The 25,135-nt window shown below is 44.1% G+C and overlaps 1 protein-coding gene across 5 annotated transcripts in view; it reads left to right on the forward strand.

Annotated features, from left to right (window-relative positions):
- TNRC6A (trinucleotide repeat containing adaptor 6A) overlaps positions 1-21,250 on the forward strand; it is a 69,089-nt gene extending 47,839 nt beyond the window's left edge. For all 5 annotated transcript variants that reach the window (XM_040441987.1, XM_040441986.1, XM_040441988.1 and 2 more), the window contains 15 exons: positions 2,648-2,728; positions 2,813-2,864; positions 3,232-3,368; positions 5,311-5,439; positions 5,538-5,675; positions 6,010-6,090; positions 6,685-6,892; positions 6,986-7,111; positions 7,277-7,435; positions 8,261-8,401; positions 8,492-8,599; positions 8,692-8,913; positions 10,822-10,892; positions 10,984-11,123; positions 19,231-21,250. In XM_040441987.1, coding sequence (XP_040297921.1) covers positions 2,648-2,728; positions 2,813-2,864; positions 3,232-3,368; positions 5,311-5,439; positions 5,538-5,675; positions 6,010-6,090; positions 6,685-6,892; positions 6,986-7,111; positions 7,277-7,435; positions 8,261-8,401; positions 8,492-8,599; positions 8,692-8,913; positions 10,822-10,892; positions 10,984-11,123; positions 19,231-19,597 — 2,160 coding nt within the window. In that variant the 3' untranslated portion in view covers positions 19,598-21,250. The remainder of the gene's footprint in view (positions 1-2,647; positions 2,729-2,812; positions 2,865-3,231; positions 3,369-5,310; positions 5,440-5,537; positions 5,676-6,009; positions 6,091-6,684; positions 6,893-6,985; positions 7,112-7,276; positions 7,436-8,260; positions 8,402-8,491; positions 8,600-8,691; positions 8,914-10,821; positions 10,893-10,983; positions 11,124-19,230) is intronic.
- The last annotated feature ends 3,885 nt before the right edge of the window (positions 21,251-25,135 follow it).

The raw sequence follows: 25,135 nt of genomic DNA on the forward strand, positions 1-25,135 counted from the left end.
CAATATCAGATTGGCAAGGTTCCGACACCCCGCGCCCCCATGATCACGACCTTATAGCGCCATTTGTTGTGTAGTGGACAGAGCTGGTAACTGCAGCGCTATGTTTATTAAAGGGGTCTTCTGCTTTTCCCATATTGATGACCTATCTTACAGGATAGGTCATCAATATCCGATCGGCTTGACCCGACTGCCAGCACCCTTGCCATTCAGCTGTATGAAGAGAACGCAGTGCTCATTGCATTGGCGAGCAATGGAATTACCGCTCCTCCATCCCATTCACTTAAATGGGACAGAGTGTAACTACATTTGCCCTGTATCATTCAAGTGAATGGGACGGAGGAGTCGTAAAGACACCTGTTCGACACTGCCATGTCAACCGCAAGAAAGGTAAACTGCTAAGAGAACGCGGCGATATCACGAGTACTGCATTCTCTTCAAACAGCTAATCGGCGGGTGAAGGTGGGAGTTGGGGCCCTGCTAATCTGATATTGATGACCTATCCTTAGAAAATCCCTTTAAAGAGGACCTTTCACTGATCCTGACATTGTGAACTAAGTATACAGGACATGGAGAGCGGCGCCCGGGGATCTCATTGCACTTACTATTATCCCTGGGCGCCGCTCCGTTCTCCCGCTATGCCCTCCAGTATCTTCGGTCACTAAGTTATGGTAGGCGGAGATTTCGGTCACTAAGTTATGGTAGGCGGAGTCTGCCCTTGTTCTGCTGTAGCGCTGGCCAATCGCAGCGCAGAGCTCACAGCCTGGGAGGTTCTTTTCTCCCATGCTTTGAGCTCTGCGCTGCGATTGGCCAGCGCTACAGCAGAACAAGGGCAGACTCCGCCTACCATAACTTAGTGACCGAAATCTCCGCCTACCATAACTTAGTGACCGAAGATACTGGAGGGCATAGCGGGAGAACGGAGCGCGTCCAGGGATAATAGTAATTGCAGTGAGATCCCCGGGGGCGCCGCTCTCCATGTCTGTATACTTAGTTCACAATGTCAGGATCAGTGAAAGGTCCTCTTTAACTTCAGTGGGAGCAACTCTGCCAGCTCCGCCACTACACAATTGACAGAGCTGTGTAGTTTGTACACTACTTAGTAACAGCTGTTCAGCAGAATGTGTCGGGTGTCAGACCCCCACCTGTCTGATATTTATGGCGTATCCTGAGACATTAAAGGGGTTGTCTCATAGGTGCGGGTTCCACCTCTGGTACCTGCACCTACATCAAGAATGGAGCGGGCTAAAGTGGTGGCTGGAGGACTCCAGTCCGGTCACCACCAAGCGCTCTTCCCATAGAAGTGCATGACCGGCCACCGCTCCCATTCACTTCTATGGGCCTGACGGAAATAGCCTATCAGACAATGGGGGCATATCCTAGCAATATGCCTTTATTTTGTCAAATGAGACAACCTCTTTAATATCAAAATCTTGGGCAACCCCTTTATAAAAAAAAAAAAAAAGTTTCTGGTTGCTTTCATCCACCACTATAGTGCGCTAATTCCATAAGTTTTATACATTGGTCTCAGTAATAACTCAGTGTGCATGAAGTTCCCTCTGGTGTTGGTTGCAGGTAGCTAGAATTGTCTGGCTGCCTTCAGCTTTGATCTGAAACTGAATATGATAAGTTATGCATTCATTTTAGAAATTTCTCTGCTTTATGTTGGGAGGCATTCCAGTTTTGCAATTTTCAGCATCAATTGACAGGAATGAACAAGTCATCACGAATAGTGGTTGTTTATCTGAAATGCCCCGTTTTCCTGCACTCTGTTGCAATCACGTGACTTTTTAAACTGTGTAGGTTCCCTTTCCTGATGACATCATGTTAACATCTGAGGCATGGTAAGGCTCTGCCTTGCAGACACAACATCATCTGTGACCTTGCCTCTGAGGGCAGTGTTCTGCTCATTCTCCTGGACCCTGCCCTGTAGACATGTCAGCAATGATGCCTTGTGTTAGGGCGGGGGTTTTCCAGCAGGGTTTCAAGCAGCCTTGGCTCTGCAATGTTCGAGCTGCGAGAGGCAGAGACAATGCTACAGACGCTCGCCGTGAGTCTTCCACCAGGATGTAAACACAGGGTGCGTGGGTCACAGATTGCAGTTACACTGGGGGAGTTAAAATGCACTCAGAACTTCATCATCTAGCTGTAGACTACACTACAGTCAGGTTGATGCAGGTTTTTTTTGTGTAACCGGAAAGTGGTTTTATGAGATAAAAAAAAAGAGTTACAGTATGTTTACTCCTGTTTAACGGATCCAGCCTATCCATATACAGCCTTTCACTTCAGAGCCCTATTGACCATGCTGGATTTTGGTCCGACAAAAACTGTTGCATACGATGGTTGTCTGGCAGAACTTATGCTGGAAGCTGACTATAATGTAATCTGGCGGTAAACAGCAGTATCAGGTGAGCGCTGGCAGACTGTTCTCCGCTGTAGCAGCCAGCTGGATCCGTTAAACAGAAGTGTGAAGTTGAACCTATCCAAAGTTGTGTTTTTTTTTTGTTTTTTTGTGTTCTAAAAAAAAAAATAAAGTAGCACCACTGATGGGCTGTGTCTGGTATTGCGGTTCAGCTCCATCCTTAGAGCTTTGTTTTCTGTCAAAATCACTTCAAATGCACAAATAATAAATTTTTTCATTTTTCTCCAGGGAAATGTGAAAAATGGTAATAAACAGGATGACGGCTGGATGAACCCATTTGTTAAGCAGTTCAATAACATGGGATTTTCAGTAAGTTATATTCTGAATTTTGCAGGATTTACATGTCGTACTTGTACAACGTATAGATTAATGTTTGCACACATTTTCTTGCAGAGAGAGTCACCAGATGACACTTTACAGAGCAATAAAATGGACATTTCTGGAGGTGTGTGAAATAGTCTAAAAGATTTGTGAATATATTGGTTTTTCCATCTGTCACGTTATACACCTACATTAGTCTCCTACCACTTCATCCCTGGATGTTTGTGTAAATAGGCAAAAATATCTTTCATATTTAAAGTATAAGTCATATCTGGCATGTAGGGCCTGAAGCACAACTTGCTATGGGCACTTGTAAATCCGGCTACATTCCATAAACATAAGACTTCTATTTTGTACTTTGATGCTTTCCAGTTTGTATGTGGTTTTTATGTAGATTGATATTGCTGCCTTTGGCTTTGTGGACTATATCTTGGTTTTAGGGTGGTCCTGATATTTCATAATGTAATATTTTTATACTTTTATTTTCCCAGGGTTATTCCCAGACAAGCGGATGGATCTGGATAAGTCAGGCCTTGTTGGAGATTACAGTCGAGTGATTGGGAAAGGCTTTGGGCCTCGGCACTTTTCCAAAGAGTCTTCCATGGATCACAATCCTTACTTCGATAAGGTTGGTGCTCATAGTTGCTTTCTGAATTAGAGGTGGATTCATACCACCACAAGGTGCATGTATATAGATTTGATTACTGTTCCAGACTATATGCATCAGTATATCACACTGGTCCTGTTTTACTAATTATTATTGTTTTGTCAGTTCTGGCCCAGTTAAGCCTGTAATCTTAGGATGGAATACAGAATATCCTTCTATCCTATTGCTTCCTTTACATATATTATAGAATGCAAGCCCCCTCTCCCTTGTCGATGTATTTTAGATTAAAGGGGAATTCCCACTTCAGACATTGATGGCATATCGGGGACCTGCACCTATCTCCAGAAGGGATGGGGTGGGGGGGGGGGCCCTGAAGTGAACAGAGAGCAGCTGCGTTTGTGCGGCCACCTTCGGTTCACCACTATGGGAGTTCCAAAAATAGCCGAGCACTAGCTCAGCTTTTTTCAGCAGTCCTATAGCTGTAAAAGAAGCGGTGGTTGCGCATGCAAGGTGCGCCATCCATTAACCACTTTGGGACATCCGAAAATAGTGAAGCATGAATGGGGAGAGCACGTGTGCATTGTGCTCTCCTTCACTTTGGGAGCCCTCTTCTGGAGATAGGAGCAGGTCCTAGAGGTGAAACTCATACCTATTGGACACTAATGGCCTATCCTGCCGATATGCCATCAATGTCTGAGATGAGCCAACCCCTTTAAATGACCCTTGCAGTAATTGTCGCTCCTTTCCAACTTATTTTTGAAGTACTTGCTTTGCAACTTGCACTAACTGCCATTGTTTTCTGCCTCTCTCCTTGCTTTCTCAATACTGTTTTCCTCTGTGCTTTTGCATCTGGATCCTGAAATCATCTCGCCTCCTACGTCCTTCCCTTCTGGTGTGCATACCAATTCCCTATTGCACTCCTTGATCAGGATGGCATTGTAGCAGAAGAGACACAAAATCTGCAGTTCATTGCCAATCAGAACATGAAGCTTCCCCCTATAAATAGTGCACTACCTACTCAATCCCTCGGCTCTTTCCCAGGGCTGACGATGCCAAATGTCAGTTCTGTTAGACAGGTGAGTGTGCCAGGGGCCCTTGTTATCACCGAGCCCTTCTCCAGCACACAGGGGACTGTAGTGATGTAGATTTTTGTTTTAGGCACATTTGATTGAAAATATATTTTTGAGATGGATTGTCTGCTTTAGGAACTGCTTAGTTTTTACAAAACTCATTGTTGTGATTGCGCCAAATCTTGTTTTGTTCACAATTTGGGGACCATACATTGTGTTACATGCCTTTAGTGTGAACTTTACTTTTTGCAGGGCTGTACACAGATATAGCACCCCATAACAACTTAGGAAAGGCTCCCTATTGAGATTTCTGATAAAGTTTTATCTATTTATTCTGAACACTACATACATTGGTAGTTATCCCACATACAGATCTAAATCTCCTGCTTCCCCTTCACACTCAAAGGGGGAGCTCAGTGCGCAGAAATTTGTATACAGTATATACCATTGAACTTAGTGAAAGCTGCAAAATCTCTCTGCACAGAGCCAGGGCCCATAGCACTGGTGTGGTCTGCCTCCTTTGTAAGTACCTACTGCCTTATTTTTACATTGTCATAAAGGGGTTGCCTCCTTTAGGTGTCATGTTGGTATTGGAAGGTGGTTTCGCCATTGCGGCGCTTCTCCATTATCAAGAACCGGGATCTGCAGCAGGGAGGAGTAGCTCTGACTTTGAAGGATTTCAGAGATACCGATTGATTTTTATTGTGCCCTGTCTAATGCTTTGCTTTGCAAAGTAAGCACTTAACAAATTGTACCCTGGCGAGTTTCCCAGTAATGGGTTAGTGCTCAATAAAACATTTTTTATTTTTTTTTCCAACATGGGTGTCATCTTTTTTGGTTGCCTGTTTGATTTGCTTCATTCTATCATTGACCAGTTGCTTTTCTCTTCACAGAATGGCAATCCCAATATGTTTGGTGTTGGCAGCGCAGCACAAGCTCGGGGCACACAGCAGCCTCAAGCACTTAACTCATCTCAGCCTAATCTCCGTGCGCAAGTGCCTCCTAATATGATGCCCCCTCAGGTATGTTACACCTGATTTTAAAAACCTTGATCACCAATGAATGCCGGCAAGTCCATATACTGGGAATTATTGATGTTATTTATGTTCCTCTTGAATAGGTTCCTCCCTCTTTACTGAAATATCCGCCTAACAATACGGGCCTGAATCCAATGTTTAATCCCCAGCAAGTAGCCATGTTGAACCAACTTTCTCAACTTAGCCAACTTTCCCAGCTCTCTCAAATCTCCCAGCTACAGGTAAAGTGACATAGGACCACTTTGGATTACTGTGTTTTATGCAAAGTTAGTGTCTAATTGCCATATACTGGGATTCTTTAAAGCTTAAGGGGGTTTTCAGGTTAGAAGAACAATCATAAATGGGATAACTATTAGATCGTTGGGGTTCCAACCGATGACAGCAGATGATGTTAAAGATTTTTATAATCAAGAGTAATCTAAGACTCATCCCCGGTCACATCCTTCTTTCAAATGCGTTTGGTCAGAGTACAAATCATTGGTGTAATTGAGCCACCAGAGATTTCATCCAACAGTTGGTTGCGGGCTCTTTAAATGTATTTTTCCCTTTTTACAGAGGTTATTGGCTCAGCAGCAGAAAGTGCAGAACCAGAGGGGAGGAATGCCACCAGGAGGGCGCCAGCAGCAGGAACAGCAGGTATGAAAAATAAAGTATTTTTATTCAGAACGTAGTAGAAGTCACCTTTATTTATCTGAGATGTCCATTCATATTAAAGAGGTCCTTTTTTTTTTTTTTTTTTTTTTTTTAAAGCCTGAACGGGTTAAAAAAAAAATTGGCTCACCTCTTGTCCTTGCCTCTGCATTTCCAGCTTGACACTCAAGAAATAGCTGAAAATGGTCACAGTCACTGGGCATGGTGACCCACCTTAGCCAGTGATTGGCTGAGTCGGTATTTCCAACCCATTTCCTGTGTGTTGAGCCAGGCGCAGGGATCAGAGCAGCAGAATCAGTCATTTTTAAAACAAATTCCACCCCCCAAAACCCCTTTTAAATGGCTTGTCTTATGAAAACCGCTCCTATTTTGGCAGTATTTATCCTCTCTCTGAATTCCCCTATATAATCCAGAGTGGAGTGCCACTAACAAAGAGCAGCTCTGGTGGGACCTGGTCTGTCCGTGTATTACTTAGACAGTACAAGGGACGCATGAAATTCTACAGTGCACCATGATTCTTGGTATTCTTAGCTTTTCACTGAATGTTTCTGGAGATTTATAGATCATCTTTATTTTAAGGCCCGCTCCCTTGGAATGCAGCAGCAGCAGCAACAATTCCGCCAGCTGGATCCCAATCTCCTGATGAAGCAAGCAATGCCTCCTTCACAACAGCAAATGCTTCATCAGCCTCCTGTAAAGTCCTTCCTGGACAATGTTCTCCCCCACTCCACCCAAGAACTTCCAAAAGTTCCTTCACCCATCAACACTTACAATGGCTTCTCATTAGGTGAGTCACTTGCCTTTCTCTGGTGTTCTCCAGAAGTCAAGTTCCATCGTGATGCCTATTTTTTTAATCTATTGTACTTGCTATTGTCGCCAGGCTTGAACGCGAATGTAAATATGGAACTTGGGGGGATAAAGGAACCACAATCCCGCCTGAGGAAGTGGACTACAGTTGATAATATGTCTCCTAATAATTCACTGGAACAGAACTCCAGTAAACACGGTAAGGCTCATCCACAGGAGCACTGTTCCTGTAAATCAGTATAGAACAGTATATCTTTTTTTTTTTTTTTCATTTTCGGCATATAGTATTTTATGTCAAGCAGTACTTCTGCGATGTTCGGCTTGATCTAGGTTACTTAAGATATCTTGTATATTGTCTGAACAGGTGCTATTTCAAGTGGTTTTAGGCTTGAAGATTCTCCATTTGGTTCTTATGACTTCATGAACAGCAGTAACTCTCCATCCAGCCCTCCAGGATCTATAGGGGATGGCTGGCCCAGTGCCAAATCGCCAAATGGCTCCAGCAGTGTCAATTGGCCACCAGGTGAGTTACGGATTAGTGTTCTGCTGCTTCTGTGTTTTTGAATTGTTGCTAATATGGATGTTAAGAGTTCTCGAGACTTTAACATTGATGTCCTATCTTTATGATAGGCCATCAATTTTCAATTGTGGTGGTCCAAACATTTGTAACAACTGTATTACTAGGGCTTAAAGGGGTTGTCCCATGACGAATGTAAAAAATTGAAATCCGATACCATATAGTACATGACAACCTTTAACAAAGCTACAACCAGTCCTGTACCTCACATGGATCCAGAGATCTCCCGATTCATTGCTCTGCTAGATTTATATCCAGCTGGCAGCTCAGGGGGAGTGTCCTTTCTACTGCAGCTCATAGGGGCGTGTCCATGCTCTCCCTATCACATCCCAGGAGGCAGTTGCAGGATGAAACTGAGCGTGTACGGCCATCTCAGTGAGCAGGACAAAGAAATAAAATAAAAAAACAGCAGGTGGCGCTATACAGACACATTTTATTGAATAACTCAGCTATAATACATTTTAATTACATGCAATTACAAAAGTATTCAGATCCATGCGCTGGTTTAAAAATTGTAGAATATTTTTTTATGGGACAACCCCTTTAATTCACCTATAGGAAGCCAAAAGTGGCATGATCTGCTGCATGGGAAGAAAGTATGCAGATTATCTCATACAAGCCTTCTGTACCAGCACCCTGTGCCGTCTACACATGAGGGGAAAGAACCCCAAAACAGCAGTGCTAAAGATTTGTCTGGTTCGGCTGGTATGAGTTCATTTGCAGGATTATTGCTGTAATGTATGTCTCCTCATAAGCTTGTTTTTATTTTAGAATTTCGCCCTGGTGAGCCATGGAAAGGATATCCAAACATAGACCCTGAAACTGACCCCTATGTCACTCCTGGCAGTGTCATCAATAATCTGTCAATTAGTACTGTGCGGGGTGTTGACCACCTCAGGGACAGAAACAGTGGTAGGTGGTCCTACAGTTTTCTCACATTGTGTGCTGTCACTGCAGAGACCATGTAATGCATCACCGAGATGTTGTTTTTGCCTTTTGTAGGGTCATCCTCATCTCTGAACACCACGCTGCCTTCAAATAGTGCCTGGTCATCCATTCGTGCCTCCAACTACAATGTCTCCCACAGCAGTACCGCACAAAGCACTTCAGGTACAACTAAGGATGCAAACGTCTGAGCTTCAGATCTGGACATTGAAAGTCAAGCAATAATTTAATAAACTCAATCCTGTCCTTTCTTGCAGTCAGAAATAGTGATCCCAAACCAACTTGGCCCCCTGGTTCCGTCAGTAACACCTCCCTGGCTCATGAGCTGTGGAAAGTCCCTTTGCCATCTAAAAGCATCAGTGCTCCGTCCAGGCCTCCCCCAGGGCTCACTGGTCAGAAGCCGCCTTTATCTGCCTGGGATAATGGCTCCCTGCGCCTAGGTAGTGGGTGGGGAACTTCTGAATCCAGATACACTCCAGGTAAGAAAACTTCACTTTCCGCATTGTAATAGTACATTTTGGTGAGCAGGTAGCTCTCGCACCACTCCATATTAGGGTGCAGGGATGGCTTTATAAAAAAAAAAGACAATCCCAGCTTATGGAGTCTTTTATTATTGGAAAAAAATATATAATAAAATTAATACTGTTGGGGGGGCGTGGCCTGAGCGCAACATGGACGGACGTGTCTAGCTAAGCTCTGTCTCTGAAGCCCTGACTTTGTAATTATCCTGAACTTACTGACCGCAATCATATCACCCATGGAGGCGAGGTGATCGGGACGCTCCCGTAGAACCGGGATGGCACGCAACAAGGCGCTGTCGGCGGCCGAGAGGCTTAGAGAATTTGCCCGGTCTGATTCCCAAGATGTCGCCGGCCCTGGGCCGCGCGCGCAAGCAGCAGCCTCCCGGAGTGCCTCTCCTGCTCCTAGTGAGGATGGCGTACCAGACACTGAACCTACCCTTAAGCAGGTGACCAATCAGTTACTCCAGGCGCAGAGGCTCTGTCACCTAGAGGCTCCGTCCACTCACGCTTTATCCCGCCCAGGTCCAGTGTTCTGCCCGCCCCGCTCCTCTTGATTGATGCCACTGTTCCCTGCATCGTTGGCGAAATCCCGCACCTGCGCAGTGAGTGAAGGCCGCTCTCCTGATGCCGGCTTCCTCACTGTGACGTAGTCGGCGCAGGCGCAGTGAGGAATCCGGCACCAGGATCGCATCATTCACTCACTGCGCCGAAGACAGAAGTGAACGGCGCAGGTGCGGGATTTCGCCAACGATGCAGGGAACAGTGGCATCAATCAAGAGGAGCGGGGCGGGAAGAACACTGGACCTGGGCGGGATAAAGCGTGAGTGGACGGAGCCTCTAGGTGCTGATTTTACGCCCACATAACACCTAGAGGCTCATTAGCATATAATAAAAGTGCTTTTTTTTTTAATCAAAAACGGCTGCAGGGACTAATGTTAGAAACATACTGTTATGTAGTGCTGACATTAGCGCATCGCTATATCAGTCAGCTACATAACAGTATTTCTGGTGGTAGAAACCCTTTAAAGGGGCTGTCTCACTTTAGCAAATTGCGTTTATCATGTGTATGGTGTGATGGAAAAATGAATGAATCCAGCAAAGGAAGCAAAATGGACAATCACAATACATTAGTAAGTGCCTCATGTTCACTTTTATCACATGATACATTCCATTTACTGATGTGACACAACCCCTTTAAAGAGGAACTTTCACCTGGAAAAACATTGTGAACTAAGTATCCTGACATATACAGCGGCGCCCAGGGATCTCACTGCACTTACTATTATCCCTGGGTGCCGCTCAGTAAGTTATAGTAGGCCGAGACTTGAGACTCTTGGTTATAGTAGGCGGAGTCTGCCATTGTTCTGCTGGCGTCTCCTCCTCCTAGGCTGTAGCGCTGGCCAATCGCAGCGCAGAGCTCACAGCCTGGGAGTTTTTTTTCTCCCAGGCTGTGAGCTGTGCACTGCGATTGGCCAGCGCTACAGCCTAGGAGGAGGAGACGCCCAGCAGAACAAGGGCAGTCTCCGCCTTCTATAACTTACTGAGCGAAGATACCGGAGGACATAACGGGAGAACGGAGCAGTGAGATCTTACCGTAGTTCACAATGTTTTTTCCAGGTGAAAGGTCCTCTTTAAGTAAAGGAGGCCCCACTGTTAAGGCGTTAATATCTGAGTGCTGCCTCCTGGTGGATGGCTTGGAAATAAATAATAGTACACTGTGTGACTGAAAACTTCACAAGATCCTAGGCCAGCAACCTGCCTTGTAAGGGGGGGAGTGGTGAGCAGGCTGATTATTATTTCCAGACAGGACACCACTATCCTATATTTTAGTTCAGTTTTTAATATTTCTGTCTTCTGTGTTTTTAGGTTCCACTTGGAGTGATAATAGCTCAGGGAGAATAACCAATTGGCTAGTTCTGAAAAACCTAACACCTCAAGTGAGTATTGACAACCTTGATCCGTATTTGAATTTAATAGGGTATTTATTCTAATTATTTCCCTTACTCACCTCTTGGTACTGTCCTTCAGATTGATGGCTCCACCCTGCGTACCCTGTGCATGCAGCATGGGCCTTTGATTACATTCCATCTGAACCTGCCCCATGGTACTGCTCTGGTCCGTTACAGTTCCAAGGAAGAGGTAGTAAAGGCACAAAAGTCTCTGCACATGTAAGTAGCAGGTTCCTGAGTGCTCTCCCCCCATCCTTTGTTACTTTCACTTGGTATTACCTAGAAGTGGCCTAGATATTGTATTATGATGACACCTGAAGTAGTTGTCAGACAAACATGACTCCTTTGAACAGTTCAGCTGAGGATGCATGTGTTTTTATTGGCAAGAGATGAAAAGGCTGCTGCCAAACACCTCTACCAGAGGGTTAACTCCTGCCATAACAAAAGGATTGGGTGTTGAACTTTATCTGTTGGGGGAGAGTCGCGTGGCCCCCAATCACATTAGTCGTTCGAGATCAATATATGATAATCCAGTGTATGGGGGGGGGGGGGGGGGGGCTTTTACTAAGTCCAGCACTGCAACCAATGTGACCCTCGCCAACCACTAGAAGAGAACTTATATTAGTGGCATCGTTAAACGCCATTATGCTACGGGCTACACTGCCACTTTTTGTAACGCAACTGATTGATTTTTAACTGTTGAATGACAGCTGCAGTCCACAAGATTACATTCAACTGTGCATTCATTTGGACTGCAGCTGTAGTTAAACAGTTAAAATCTGTCAGTCGCGCTACGAAAAGTCGCAGTGTAGACTCGCTCTTAAGGCTCATGCACGCAACCGTTAAATGTTCTGCCGTCCACAAATTGTGGATCCGCAAAACACTGATACCGGCCGTGTGAATTCTGCATTTTGTGGAACGGAATGTCCGGCCCCTAACAGAACAGTCCTATTCTTGTCCGTAATGCGGCTATTAGGACATGTTCTATTTTTTTTTTTTTTTTTTTATCCCTACGTCCTATGACAGCACCAGGAGAGAGGATCCGCCTCCCAGGACAGGAAACACCCAGGTATAAATTAAAAGGAGCCTCTCCCTCATTCAGTGGTTTCCTGTCCTGGAAGGTCAACCTGCAGGTTTTTTATTTTGTGAAGCTACATGGGGAGTAGTTGCTCCCTGGATTTAAGGCTGGCTGGGCAGAGGTGTGCGCCGGGTGAGTTCCCCGCTACACACACTTTGAAGACGGCACACTGCATCTGATGGCGGGGGCAGCAAGATGCGATGGAAAGCGCCGGCGAGCAGAAATAGTGTTTAAATACAAGGCCAGATGGCGAGCGGGGACGCAAGTAGAGGACGTGGTGGTACTCACCGGAGGCGCAGTAGGCACAGAGATGCGGTAGAGCGATCCCTGCTTCACCTCCTGGCATTCGGCGTCTGGCCTCCCCAGCTGACAGGCAAGTAAGAGGGGGCAGAGCTTGAAGGAGTGCTCTTTTTCAAACAGCATAGCGGTACTGACGAGCTCAAAAGCGCCCGGTATATAAGAGGGGGAGCTAATGATGTGATCCTGGCGTCCCATGCTTGATTCAGAAATTTCTTCAGCCCAGTTCAAGCTACCTTAGCATCTTTGCGGGGTTCTTCCAGATCCAAGGCCGCAAGAGGTATCCCAGCATGGATAGCTCTGGTGAAACCCCAAGAGACCCAGTTACCCCTGCACCTGTGGTATGAATGAGGGGATGTGTCTATTTTCAATGTAATGGACTTTTTGGATTATTAGTTTGTCCCTGGCCTTATGTGTGTTTTTTTCCCCTAGAATAAACCTAAAAAAGCAGCCGCTAAAACGCGCCATAAAGAATGTGGCCTCTAAAACAAAACTAGATCCAACCTATCCTAAACTGTTATGTAGAGCATGCATTGAAAATACCATTGCTGAAGAATCCCCGGTTATGGTTAGATGCATGAAGAAAATGATTAGGGAAGAGGTCAATAGTACCTTGCTATCTAAAAAAGAACACCGTCACCATAGACACAAGTTCTAGAGAAAAGTTCGCTTTAGCTTTGCGAGATTCTGATGTTTCCAGTTCTGAAGAATTCCTAGAAATGGGGAAGTAGATACAGCTTCGTCATCCTTGGATGACGAAGGTGGCGGTAGACCATTTTTTCCCATTCAGGATGTAGATCAGCTTGTTAAAGCTGTTATAGCAACCATGAATATTGAAGATGCTAAAGAAGTCCGATCTGTTCAGGACATTATGTTTGAGGGGCTACAAACAAAAAAGAAAAGAGCATTTTTTTTATCCATAAAAATATCGAGGCCATGATTAACAGGGAATGAAAACATCCGGATAACCGCAGTTTCATCCCAGGGTTGGTTAAGAGAAAATATTCCTTTGAAGAAGGTGATTGTTCTTTATGGGATAAAGCCCCTAAAATCGATGTCCCCATAGCCAAAGTCTCTCGGAGATCCTCACTGCCTTTTGATCTCTGTCAACTCAAGGAGGCGATGGATAGTTTTTTTTTATTTTTAAGAAGAACTTGGGAGTCCATTGGGGCGGCATTTAAGCCCAATATCGTTTCTACTTGTACGGCAAGAGCACACATTTTGTGGATTATACTGGAGGCTCAGATAAGGGATAAAACCCCCAGAGATAAATTATTAGAATCCCTTCCGGCCATCTCTAAAGCAGAAGATTTTTGGCTGATGCAGTTATACTATCTACTATGGCTAATCCTGCTCGTCGAGCATTATGGCCGGAAAACTGGTCGGGTGATGTGGCCTCTAAAAGTCGTCTTTGTAGCATCCCGTGTGAGGGTAAATACCTTTTTGGGGCTCAACTTTAGATGACATCCTAGAGAAAGCGGGAGATCTTCCTTTCCTCCTTCCTTTCATAGACAGAATTTTTCCTTTCAAAGGATAGGGAAAAAACAACGCTAAGTGGAAATTTTCCAGATCCAGGGTTTTAGTTCAGGAATCGGCACTCAGATCCTGCCAGAAAAGATAATCCACAATGACGCCAGGGTGGGAGGAAGATTAAAAAATTTCCTCCCAGCCTGGACAAAAATAACAAACATTGCCTGGATCCTTCGATCGTTAGGGATTCAGGATAGATTTAGGATAGATTTAAAGTGTTCCCCTCCAGAAAAGTTCAGAGTAACTCAAGTAGGCTGCTCAGTTCAGGCCTCCTTAGAGAAAGAGGACCTTTCATTGGTCCAAACATTGTGAACTAAGTATCATGATCTGTACGGCTTCACCCAGGGATCTCACTGCACTTACTATTATCCCTGGGCGCCGCTCCATTCTCCTGCTCTGCCCTCCAGTATGTTCGGTCACTTGGTTATAGTAGGAGTCTGCCCTTGTTCTCCTGGGTGTCTCCTTCTCCCAGGCTGTAGCGCTGGCCAATTGCGGAGAAAAAACTCCTAGGCTGTGAGCTCTGCGCTGCGATTGGCCAGTGCTACAGCCTGGGAGAAAGACACCCAGGAGAACAAGGGCAGTCTCCTCCTACTATAACTAAGTGCCCTAAGTCAACGCCTACTATTAGCAAGTGACCGAACATACCGGAGGACATAGCAGGAGAACAGAGCGGCGCCCAGGGATAATAGTAAGTGCAGTGAGATCCCTGGGCGCCGCTGTACAGATCATGATACTTAGTTCACAATATTTGGGCCGATGAAAGGTCCTCTTTAAGCCTTCTTCAGAAGGGAGCGCTTATTCCAGGTCCAGAAAGAGAAGGTGGTACGGGATACTATTCCACTCTCTTTAGTCAAAAAACCAAGTGGAGACTACAGCGATTTATAAACCTAAATTCTCTAAACGGATATCTACAATACAGAGGGTTCAAGATGGAGACAATAAAATCAGTAGTGGAGCTCCTCTACAAGGACTGCTTTATGGCGGTATTGGACATCAAAGAGACCTAATACCGTCTTCCAATTTTTCCGGAACACTAGAAATACCTCCGAGTGGCACTGAGATTTCAGGGGAGATTGAGACATTTTCAATTCCAGGTATTACCCTTTGGGATTTCAATGGCCCCGAGAATATTTACGAAACTGGTCTGAGACGGCAGCCCATATAAAGGGAGAAGGACATCCTGTTCGTAGCATATTTGGACGACTCCCTGATTGCAGCCCCATCAAGTCAAAAATGTACAGTACAGACCAAAAGTTTGGACACACCTTCTCATTCAAAGAGTTTTCTTTATTTTCATGACTATGAAAATTGTAGATTCACACTGAAGGCATCAAAAACTATGAATTAACACGTGGAATTATATACATAACAAACAAGTGTGAAACAACTGAAAATGTCATATTCTAGGTTCTTCAAAGTAGCCACCTTTTGCTTTGATTACTGCTTTGCACACTCTTGGCATTCTCTTGATGAGCTTCAAGAGGTAGTCCCCTGAAATGGTTTTCACTTCACAGGTGTGCCCTGTCAGGTTTAATAAGTGGGATTTCTTGCCCTATAAATGGGGTTGGGACCATCAGTTGCATTGAGGAGAAGTCAGGTGGATACACAGCTGATAGTCCTACTGAATAGACTGTTATAATTTGTATTATGGCAAGAAAAAAGCAGCTAAGTAAAGAAAAACGAGTGGCCATCATTACTTTAAGAAATGAAGGTCAGTCAGTCAGCCGAAAAATTGGGAAAACTTTGAAAGTAAGGGCTATTTGACCATGAAGGAGAGTGATGGGGTGCTGCGCCAGATGACCTGGCCTCCACAGTCACCGGACCTGAACCCAATCGAGATGGTTTGGGGTGAGCTGGACCGCAGAGTGAAGGCAAAAGGGCCAACAAGTGCTAAGCATCTCTGGGAACTCCTTCAAGACTGTTGGAAGACCATTTCAGGGGACTACCTCTTGAAGCTCATCAAGAGAATGCCAAGAGTGTGCAAAGCAGTAATCAAAGAAAAAGGTGGCTACTTTGAAGAACCTAGAATATGACATATTTTCAGTTGTTTCACACTTGTTTGTTATGTATATAATTCCACGTGTTAATTCATAGTTTTGATGCCTTCATAGTCATGAAAATAAAGAAAACTCTTTGAATGAGAAGGTGTGTCCAAACTTTTGGTCTGTACTGTATGTATCATGTTTAGCAGGTGACGCAGATCAAGTCGAGGCTAGTTCTAGAGAGGAAGCAACGATTCCTGGGGATAATGCTGAACTCAGTGGTTCAGAGATCCTTTTTAGCTCAAGAAAAAACCCAGAAGGTAAGTTCAGTGGTTCACTCCCTGATAGACAACCCTCGAGTTTCTATGAGGAAAGGGATGTCCGTGTTGGGAACCCTGACCGCCTGTATCCCTGCTGTGCTATGGGCCCAGGTACATTGCAGAGCTCTTCAGTGGGAGATCTTAGGGGCTTGGTCAGGCGAGGCAAGAGACCTAGAGAAGAAAGTTTTATTCTCAGCTTAGACATGTCAGGCCCTAGATTGGTGGCTTTCTCTGGACAATCTAGCCCAGGGCGTTCCTTGGAGAATTGTAAGCCCCCTTGTGATAACCACGGATGCCAGCTTGCGCCCAGGGATTATGGGATTGCCCATTTCGGACAATTCTTCAAATCTGAAAGAGCTCATGGCCGCCCTACAGGGAGTTCTTCCCCTAATCAAAGACCGACATGTAAAGATATTATCCGACTGGCTCCGTTGTAGCATATCTGAACCATCAAGGCGGATTGCGGTCAGAGTCTCTGGGAGCTCTGGCGGTTCCGATTTTTTTTTCCCTAGTAGAGGGGAGAGCCTTGTCCTTGTCGGCCCTTCACATCAGAGGGGTGGACAATTGGAAGGCGGTTTATTTGAGTCGTCAATCTCTGGATCCGAGGGAATGGTCCCTCAATCAATCCATTTTTTTCCAGGATAGTCTGACTCTGGGGATTAACACAAATAAATTTGTTTGCCACCAGAGCAAACAGGAAGGTGGAGAAGTTTTTCTCCCCGTCGCCAAATGACCTTCTGAACGCAGTGGAGCAAGCGTCTGTTATATGCGTTTCCCCCTCTTCAGATTATCCCCAGGGTTCTGAAGGTCAGAGAGGACAGGGCAAAGATAATACTCATAGCCCCTTTCTGGCCCCGGCAAGCATGGTTTTCCTGGCTACGGGTCATGTCTGTAGCCGATCCCTGGGTCCTGCCGGATCTTCTTATGCAAGGCCCAATTGTTCATCCCCCAGTGAAGGGACTCCATTTGATGGCGTGGCTTTTGAGAGGCGTTTGTTAGAAAAAGGGTCATCAGAGTCTGTTGATTCTACCATGTTGCTAAGTAGAAAACCAGTAACCACCAAAAATTATGCTAGAACTTGGTGGGTGTTTAAGTTCTTGGGTGTTTCTCCCTCTACTTCCATTCAGCTCCAGCTCACTAAGGTTCTAGATTTCTCCATAAAGGTGTAGAGAAGGGTTTAGCATTAAGTACGTTAAAAGTACAAGTGGCGGCCCTTTAGTGTGTTTGACTACAGATTAGCTTGTCATCCTTGGATTATTAGGTTCTTTAAGTCAGTATCCAGACATCTCCCCTCTAGGATGCTTAGGGCGCCCCCTTCGGATCTCAGTCTAGTATTACAGGCAATTGTCAAACTCCCTTTCGAGCCTATAGACACCTTGCCGATCAAAATGCTTGAAATGTATCTTTCTAGTGGCCGTTACCTCTGCTAGAAGGAAGGCGAGCTTCAAGCCCTCTCCATAAGTCCTCCATACACTATCCTTCAGGAAGATAGAATTTGTCTTAGACCCGATCCAGCGTTTCTCTCAAAAGTAGTATCGTACTTCCATAAAGCCCAGGAGGTGATTCTCCCTTCTTTCTGTGCAGAGCCCAAAAATCAGAAGGAGGCAGAGTTTCACTGTCTGGATGTTAGGAAATGTGTTCTAGAATATATGGAGGCTACTATAAAACTGTATTCCGGTCAGAACAAAGGGAAATCAGCTAGTAAGGGAACTTTAGATGGATTGAACGGGCTGTTTCTCTAGCTTATCTTTCTATGCAGAAACCTATTCCTTCCGTATGGTCGGCCCATTCTACCAGAGCAGTCTCTACCTCATGGGCAGAAAAAGCAGAAGCCTCCATACACGACACATGCAAAGCAGTAACTTGGTCTTCTGCTTCAACGTTCTACAGGCACTAAAGATTGAATCTCTCAGCGGTGTCTGATCTTTCTTTCGGGCGTAAGGTCCTTCAAGCTATGCCCCCCCCCCCTAATTTCTCCTGGTGCTGTCATAGGACGTAGGCATAAAGGATAATTACTTATCGGTAATTAGATTTTCCAAAGTCCATGACAGCACCCTTCTAATTCCCCCCCCCCCCCCCATTTCCTGTTTCCTAAAGTATTGGTGATGGGTCTGAGTTTCTATTTTCACAAGGTGTACATAAAAAAAAAAAAAAAATAATAATAATAATAATTTAACGGTAACCGAGAAAGAAAAGGTTGGGTTGGCCCAAACAGAATGAATGGGTCCGAAGGTAGTCTCTTGCCTCTGGAAAGTACTGAATGAGGGAGAGGCTCCTTTTAATCTATACCTGTGGGTTTCCTGTCCTGGGAGGCAGATCCTCTCTCCTGGTGCTGTCAGAGACTTCGGAAAATCAAATTACCGGTAAGTAATTATAAAAAAAATATATATATATATTTTTTTGCGGTGTAGAAATATGGACATGGAATTCACAGGGAGTCTTTCCCATTTTTTTGAGACCCCATTCAAGTGGACGGTTCCACATACGGGCTGAAAAAAACCTGTATGGACACCGAAAAAAAATAAGTTCATGTGCATGAGCCCTTATAGTTGATGGCAGTGCATGCTGTCTGGGAAAAGCTGAGCAGAGCCGACAGAGTAGCATGGTATTTCTTCTAGGAACGCTTCTCCTTTAATCTAGTAATTGGCGGTGGTCACGGCCATCGACCTCTGCTGATTAGGCATTAGAGATATATATCTCAGCAGCATGCCTTTTATTGTCTGACAGTCTCAATCAAGGATCAGATTACTTCAGATAATGAGTTGCAAATGGTAGACAATATTCATAGTTGCATTAGGGTACAGTGAATTTGGGCATAATACGTGTCATGCTCTCAAGTATTGTGGTATAGCAAGGCAGCCATAGGAATAAATGTGGTCGCAATGTGACTTGCACGTTTGCTGCGTTGCATAAATCACTAAAAATCCAGCAGTGTCAGTCATGCTCCGACCCCGTCCATTCTTATGGCGCACTGCGATACTTGGGGGCATGACACGTGTTGAGCCCAAAATTGCCATGTAGCTTTATGCTCGTATCTTTCTGACATTGGACATTTTCACCTGATGTATTCTGCTTTGCTGTGCGCAGACCTATTAATAAATTTTCTCTCTCCCTTACAGGTGTGTTTTAGGGAACACTACTATCCTTGCCGAGTTTGCTAGTGAAGAGGAGATCAGTCGTTTCTTTGCACAAGGCCAGTCAATGACCCCTTCCCCAGGCTGGCAGTCCCTGGGCTCTAGCCATTCCCGGCTAGGTTCTCTGGATAGCCCCCACAGCATCTCGAATCGCGGAGATATCAATCACTGGAACAGCCCAGGTGCTTCTGGCTCCAGCTCTGGAGATCTTCATTGCACTTCTCTGTGGGGTACCCCAAACTATTCCACAAGCTTATGGGGTAACCCAAGCAGCGAGAGCAGGGGTCTGAGCAGTTCATCACCTGTCGGCGCTTTCCTACCTGTCGATCACTTAAACGGAGAGCCCATGTAGCCTACGTCACCCGTGACCTCAGATGATTGTTACTGATCAGCCCCAGGCTGGACTTGTATGTGTGAACCCTCTGCAGGCTGCACTGCGGATAGCTCTTCTGCACACTTCCCACTTTTTTTTTAGCCCACAACATATCAGTGTGAAATACTTGAATCATGCAGGCCAATAATATAATGTGAAATAGAAGAGGAAAAAAAAAAAATCTATATTTACACTTCCACATTAGTGCTAGAACTGCGTCTGATGAGCTGTTTGTCGGTTTCGAATTCCAGTTTTATATAATTTTTTCTTTTTTTCAACGTCCGAACCCAGTTTGTATGTCCCGAGCTCGGTATTTACCCGTCTGCCCTACGACTACCCCAGGTTTTCTCTGTTTGCACTGAACGGTGCGTCACATTTTATGTTTTTACCTTGTAACGATCAGAAACGGCTCAAGTGTAACTGTTTACTTACGACGACACATAAGTGGTTTAATGCTCGTTATTTCTAAGATGCCTTGATATGCCTACCTAATTGTGGTATTACAAAGTTTTAGCCGCCTTCCAGCTCCTGAGTGATGCCCAGCCGCCCACTGCAGAGCAATAGGCAAGGGCTGGCGCCTCCAGCGCTGAAGGGGGTTAAAAGAACTGACCGGTTATAACTTAGTTTTTAAGAGTTGAAAAAAAAAAAAAATGCTAAAAATAATGAAAAGTATTGCACCAGGTTTTCATGACTAAAAACCTAATAGAATTTAGCTGTACGGTTTTAATAAAAAAAATATCTATATATAATGTTAAAAAAAATGAAAAAAAAAATATTAAAATGGTAAAAAAAAAAAAATATAAAAAATTGTGGCCACAGCTGTGATATACACCCTACATGTGCCAGTAGGGGGCAGCACTTTCAAAGGCTTTGCATTTTGTTTTTCGAGGTGTCTTACTGAGGACCTCTTGTTTACATTTTTTTTTTTTCCCCTTCCTGTTGGGAGGGTCATTGTTGTATTTGGGGAGGGTGGGATTTTTTTTTTTTTCAAATGTTTACTCTTCCATCAAAAAAAAAAAATTCTAAAGAAAAACAAAACAGAAAATATGCTGAAGATGCTTTTATCTCTGGGAGTCCAGTTGTGTTTGTGTGTGTGTTTTTGTTTTGTTTTTTCTAGTTTTTTTTTTGTGATTTTTCAGTTCTGAAATAAATCCAAAATGGGGGGGGAAAAACATTGTGGCTCTCAGGAATAAGATAGGTTTGAGTTCCTTCACCCCCCCCCCCCCCCAATAGATCGAAAGAAAATCACTAGAAGAATGCAATTTTTTTTTTTTTAAGCACTCATCGTGCTGATTTCTCAAAGACTTTTCCTCTCTGCCAAAAACATCCCCCTTCCCCTCCATCCTAGCTCTTTACAGCTTTCTAAAGCCAACATAAAGAGATGGATTTGCTTTGATGCTGTCTTTTTTTAGTGCGTAGTCTAGAGATTTTTGCTGATATAATGGATTTTTTTTTTTTTAAATGTTACTTTAATTATGTGGCTCAGTGTCTTTGCTTCTCGTGACAGTGTTTTATTGTTTTTTTCTTTCTCGTTTAAGCCGATTTATTTAGTAACTATGCACATTTATGCACATTGTAACCAAGTACTGGGCTGATCAAGTTTTTGCGTGTTGTACAAAGGAAAACAAAAAAGGAAAAAAAAGTTGTTGTTTTTTTTATGTGTAGACGTCAATGATTGCAAATACTTAAAATTACAAAAAGGAACAAGTTACATAATATGTTGCCATAAATGGTATTCTGCTTGTTTGGTCAAAGAATTAAAAAAAATAACTGAACAAGGGTAAAAAAAAATAATTATGTATGTATATTGAAGTGTAAATCCTGACCTTTGACCCTTCCACCGCACATTATAGTGAAGGACAGGGGTTACCAGCAGTTACTCTCCTGCCTCTTCTCTCCATCCTTTCTTTCGGGGAAGGTACAGCAAACCCTGCGCACCTGTCCTACCCCCACAGAGCCCCCAGGAGGGCATCCATAATGGATCGCTGGGTCCAAGGTAAACCTATGTTGTGCGTCTCATATTAGTGGATGATGCGGAATGCACATTGCAGTCCATTGACTGTTAAGACACTCGCCAAATATTATATGCACCCAAGTGCGGCTTTTGACAAGGCAGACGATTTGTCGTGTAGGCTACGTTCCCACTGGTGTTAAGGAATCCAGGAGTCTGTTCCAGTAAGGCTAGTTTCACACTCGCGTTTGGTGCGGATCCGTTCAGATAATACAACAGTCTGCAGCCATTCAGAACGGATCCGTTTGTATTATCTTCAACAAAGCCAAGACGCATAGGTCTTGAACACCATTGAAAGTCAATGGGAGACGGATCAGTTTTCTATTGTCAGTGAAAACGGATCCGTCCCCATTGACTTACATTGTGTGTCAGGACGGATCCGTTTGGCTCAGTTTCGTCAGACTGAAGGCGGAATGGAAACGGAACGGAGGCAAACCGATTCATTCTGGGCGGATCCTTTTCCATTCAGAATGCATTAGGGCAAAACTGAACCGTTTTGGACCGCTGGTGGGAGCCCTGAACGGATCTCACAAACAGAAAGCCAAAACGCCAGTGTGAAAGTAGCCTAAGCTGCTTGTAGCAGTATTTGTCTGGCTGAAAAGCGACCCGATCACCGCCTGATCCCATTATAGTCAATGAGGATCCGACGGCACCTGGCAATGCTGGCCACGGTGAACTCCTGCAGGATTTCATGATGATACTGTGAACATAGCCTTATAATTACATTGCAGAAGTTCCTTAAAGCAATATCACTGTGATCGGTTCTTTACGAACCTTTAGTAGGGGGTGGTTTGAGTTAAAAAACAAACAAAACATGGCTGCTTACCGAAACACTGCCGCCGTTGTGCCTGCTATTGCAGCTCAGGCCCATTCGCTTGAATTGAGCCGAGCTGCTATACTAGACACAGCCCTATGGTTCTGTCTCTTCCAACCCCTATATGTTTTGAGTCCTGTTCAGTCCAGAAAATTGCTGCCTCTGTCGTGTGTGTGTGTGTATAGATATATATTATGTCATGCATCAGCCAGAACCGCAAACCACTAATCTGAGACCTGACAACAGCATAGGTTTATAACCCCCACCTGTCTGTGGGCATAACACTGCTGGTGGGGATGAGAGGAGCAAGATTTATTTTAATTTTATTTTTTGTACTGTGGGTTCTAAATATATTTGGGACAACCAAAGCCAGTTTTATAATTTTTCATTTTTTAATCTGCAAGAGAAATAATCTAACACATGGTGCATTAATATTCCAACCGATTCCAGGTTTCTACCCCGTGGAACTGGCGCAGCTTAGTTTCCCAACTATTTGCAAAAAATGAAAAGAAATGCAAAAAAAAAATGATTAAAAACCCCACACCGGCCCGTTACTCTCTGCACACATTGCCATTTGCTCATTGCCTTGACTCTTGATTGTTTTGTGTCAGACGATACAAATCAAACTCGTGGCTTTTTAACTGTTTACAGATAGAAAATGATTGTACATTTGACTTTTTTATTTTTTTGTTTTTTGATTGAAGTTTAAGATTAGTGAATCATGTACTTCTCGCTGCTTAGCCTTTCTTAGATGGTTTGTGTTATTTTTATATATATATATATATATATATATATATATATATATATATATATATATATATATATATATATATATTTATATATATTTATATATAATTTGCAGTCCGATTTAATAGAAACAATGACATATGGGTCGGGCTGTTTTTTTTTTTTTTGTTTTTTTTGTTTTTTTTCTCCAGTGGTGTGAATTGTTATGAATAATCAGAGGAGAAGTGTAATATTCGTAATGTACGAGGCAAACACTTCAGCGTTTGTTCCTGGTATATAAACATATAGCCTTAGTTTTTATCTGGGGAAACCTTAAAGCGCCCCCCCTCCGACAACCTCCTGCGTGGCGCAGGCAGCCCAGGCGTCTGCCATGTGTGGTTCCCCCACTGAGCTAAGACGATGCACAAAAATAAACCGCCACATGGCTGCCGACGCCGCTGCGGGGTCCGGCTCTGCTTTAAAGATTCTGCCAGAATATGTTTCTAACTGTACTATCCTGCACTAAACTTGTAACTTGAAAAAAAAAAAATGATATATATATATATACAGGACACAGCCGCTTGGAAATGACATTTGATATTAACACTTGAGTACGCTTTTTACCGCCTTATACCTCAGTTAAAGAACAACCCAGCAGTGACTAAATAGCATTGTATTTTCTTTGTATCTAGCACATTTGTCTTGCATCGACCTCCCCTCCTCCCTCCCCCCCCCCCGGTGCACAATGGTGTTTTTGTAATTGTGTAGCTAGACAAGTCGGTCTGATCTGCCAGTGAGTGCGCTGTGATCCTCGTTACGGTAGTCATTTCAAGTCCGCCTTCTGTATTTCAATAAGACTTTATATCTGTAACTTATTACAAAACAGTACTGTAGTGAAGCCTGGCCCTGCTCTTATTGAAGGTGGGTGGTAGTGGGACTTACCCTGCACTGTATTACTACACAATGTGTTGCAGGACCCAACCCACCCACACCCAGTGAATAACTAACAAAAAATAAATAAAAGGACTAATGTGTCGGGAGGCTTCTAATAAAATGTATTTTCTGGCCTCGCACACAACTTTTAGGGGCTTGAATCTTAAGTAACAAAAATAAGAATAATAAAAAAAATAATAATAAAAGGAAAAAAAATATATATGAAAAAAAAAAACAACCAAAGCTAGCTTTGTGACGCTTCCCAGGAGAAGGTATAAAGTATCTCAATGTTTAGCTACCCTCCAAACACTTGAATGGAGCGATTCTTTTACAGCATCTTATTGTATCGTTCAATGCTTGAATGCTTCCTGTTTTACTTTTGTTTTATGAAGCTTGTTATGTAATAAAGTACGTTTGCTCTTAATAAACCCGCCTGCGGTCGTCTCTTCTGTTCCGTATTGCCGACGTTTATCCTCGTGACCAAATCACAGATTGTAGTGAAATTTATGGACTACTTCAGGTGACCAGTTCCATCCTGTACTATACTACCTAAACATAGCGCACTTGGGAGTGCTTCTGCCATAAGAGTATACCGCCATATAGGCTCCATACACACAGCTCTACCCTGTCCACAGGTGTTACTTTAGAGCAGGCATCTCAAACTCCGGCCCTCCAGCTGTTGCAAAACTACAACTCCCACAATGCCCTGCTGTAGGCTGATACCTGTATGCTGTCCGGGCATTGTGGGAGTTGTAGTTTTGCAACAGCTGGAGGGCCGCAGTTTGAGATCCCTGCTTTAGAGGCTGTAAAATCAAATGAGAAGTTGCTGTGGATCCCCCAGCCCTGTAGGACCAGATTAAAGTGGCTGTCGTTTGGGCACATACACCGATCAGCCACGACATTGAAACCACTGACCGGTGAAGTGATTATCACACCCCCAATGCCACCCCTCAGGGGTGGAATATATTAGCGTGCCTTCAAACCCAGATCTTGTTGCAGAAAATTTCTGAGACTGAAAATCTGTTCCTTTCAC

This window comes from Bufo bufo, chromosome 7, assembly GCF_905171765.1.
Source record: "Bufo bufo chromosome 7, aBufBuf1.1, whole genome shotgun sequence".
NCBI classification, from domain to species: domain Eukaryota; kingdom Metazoa; phylum Chordata; class Amphibia; order Anura; family Bufonidae; genus Bufo; species Bufo bufo.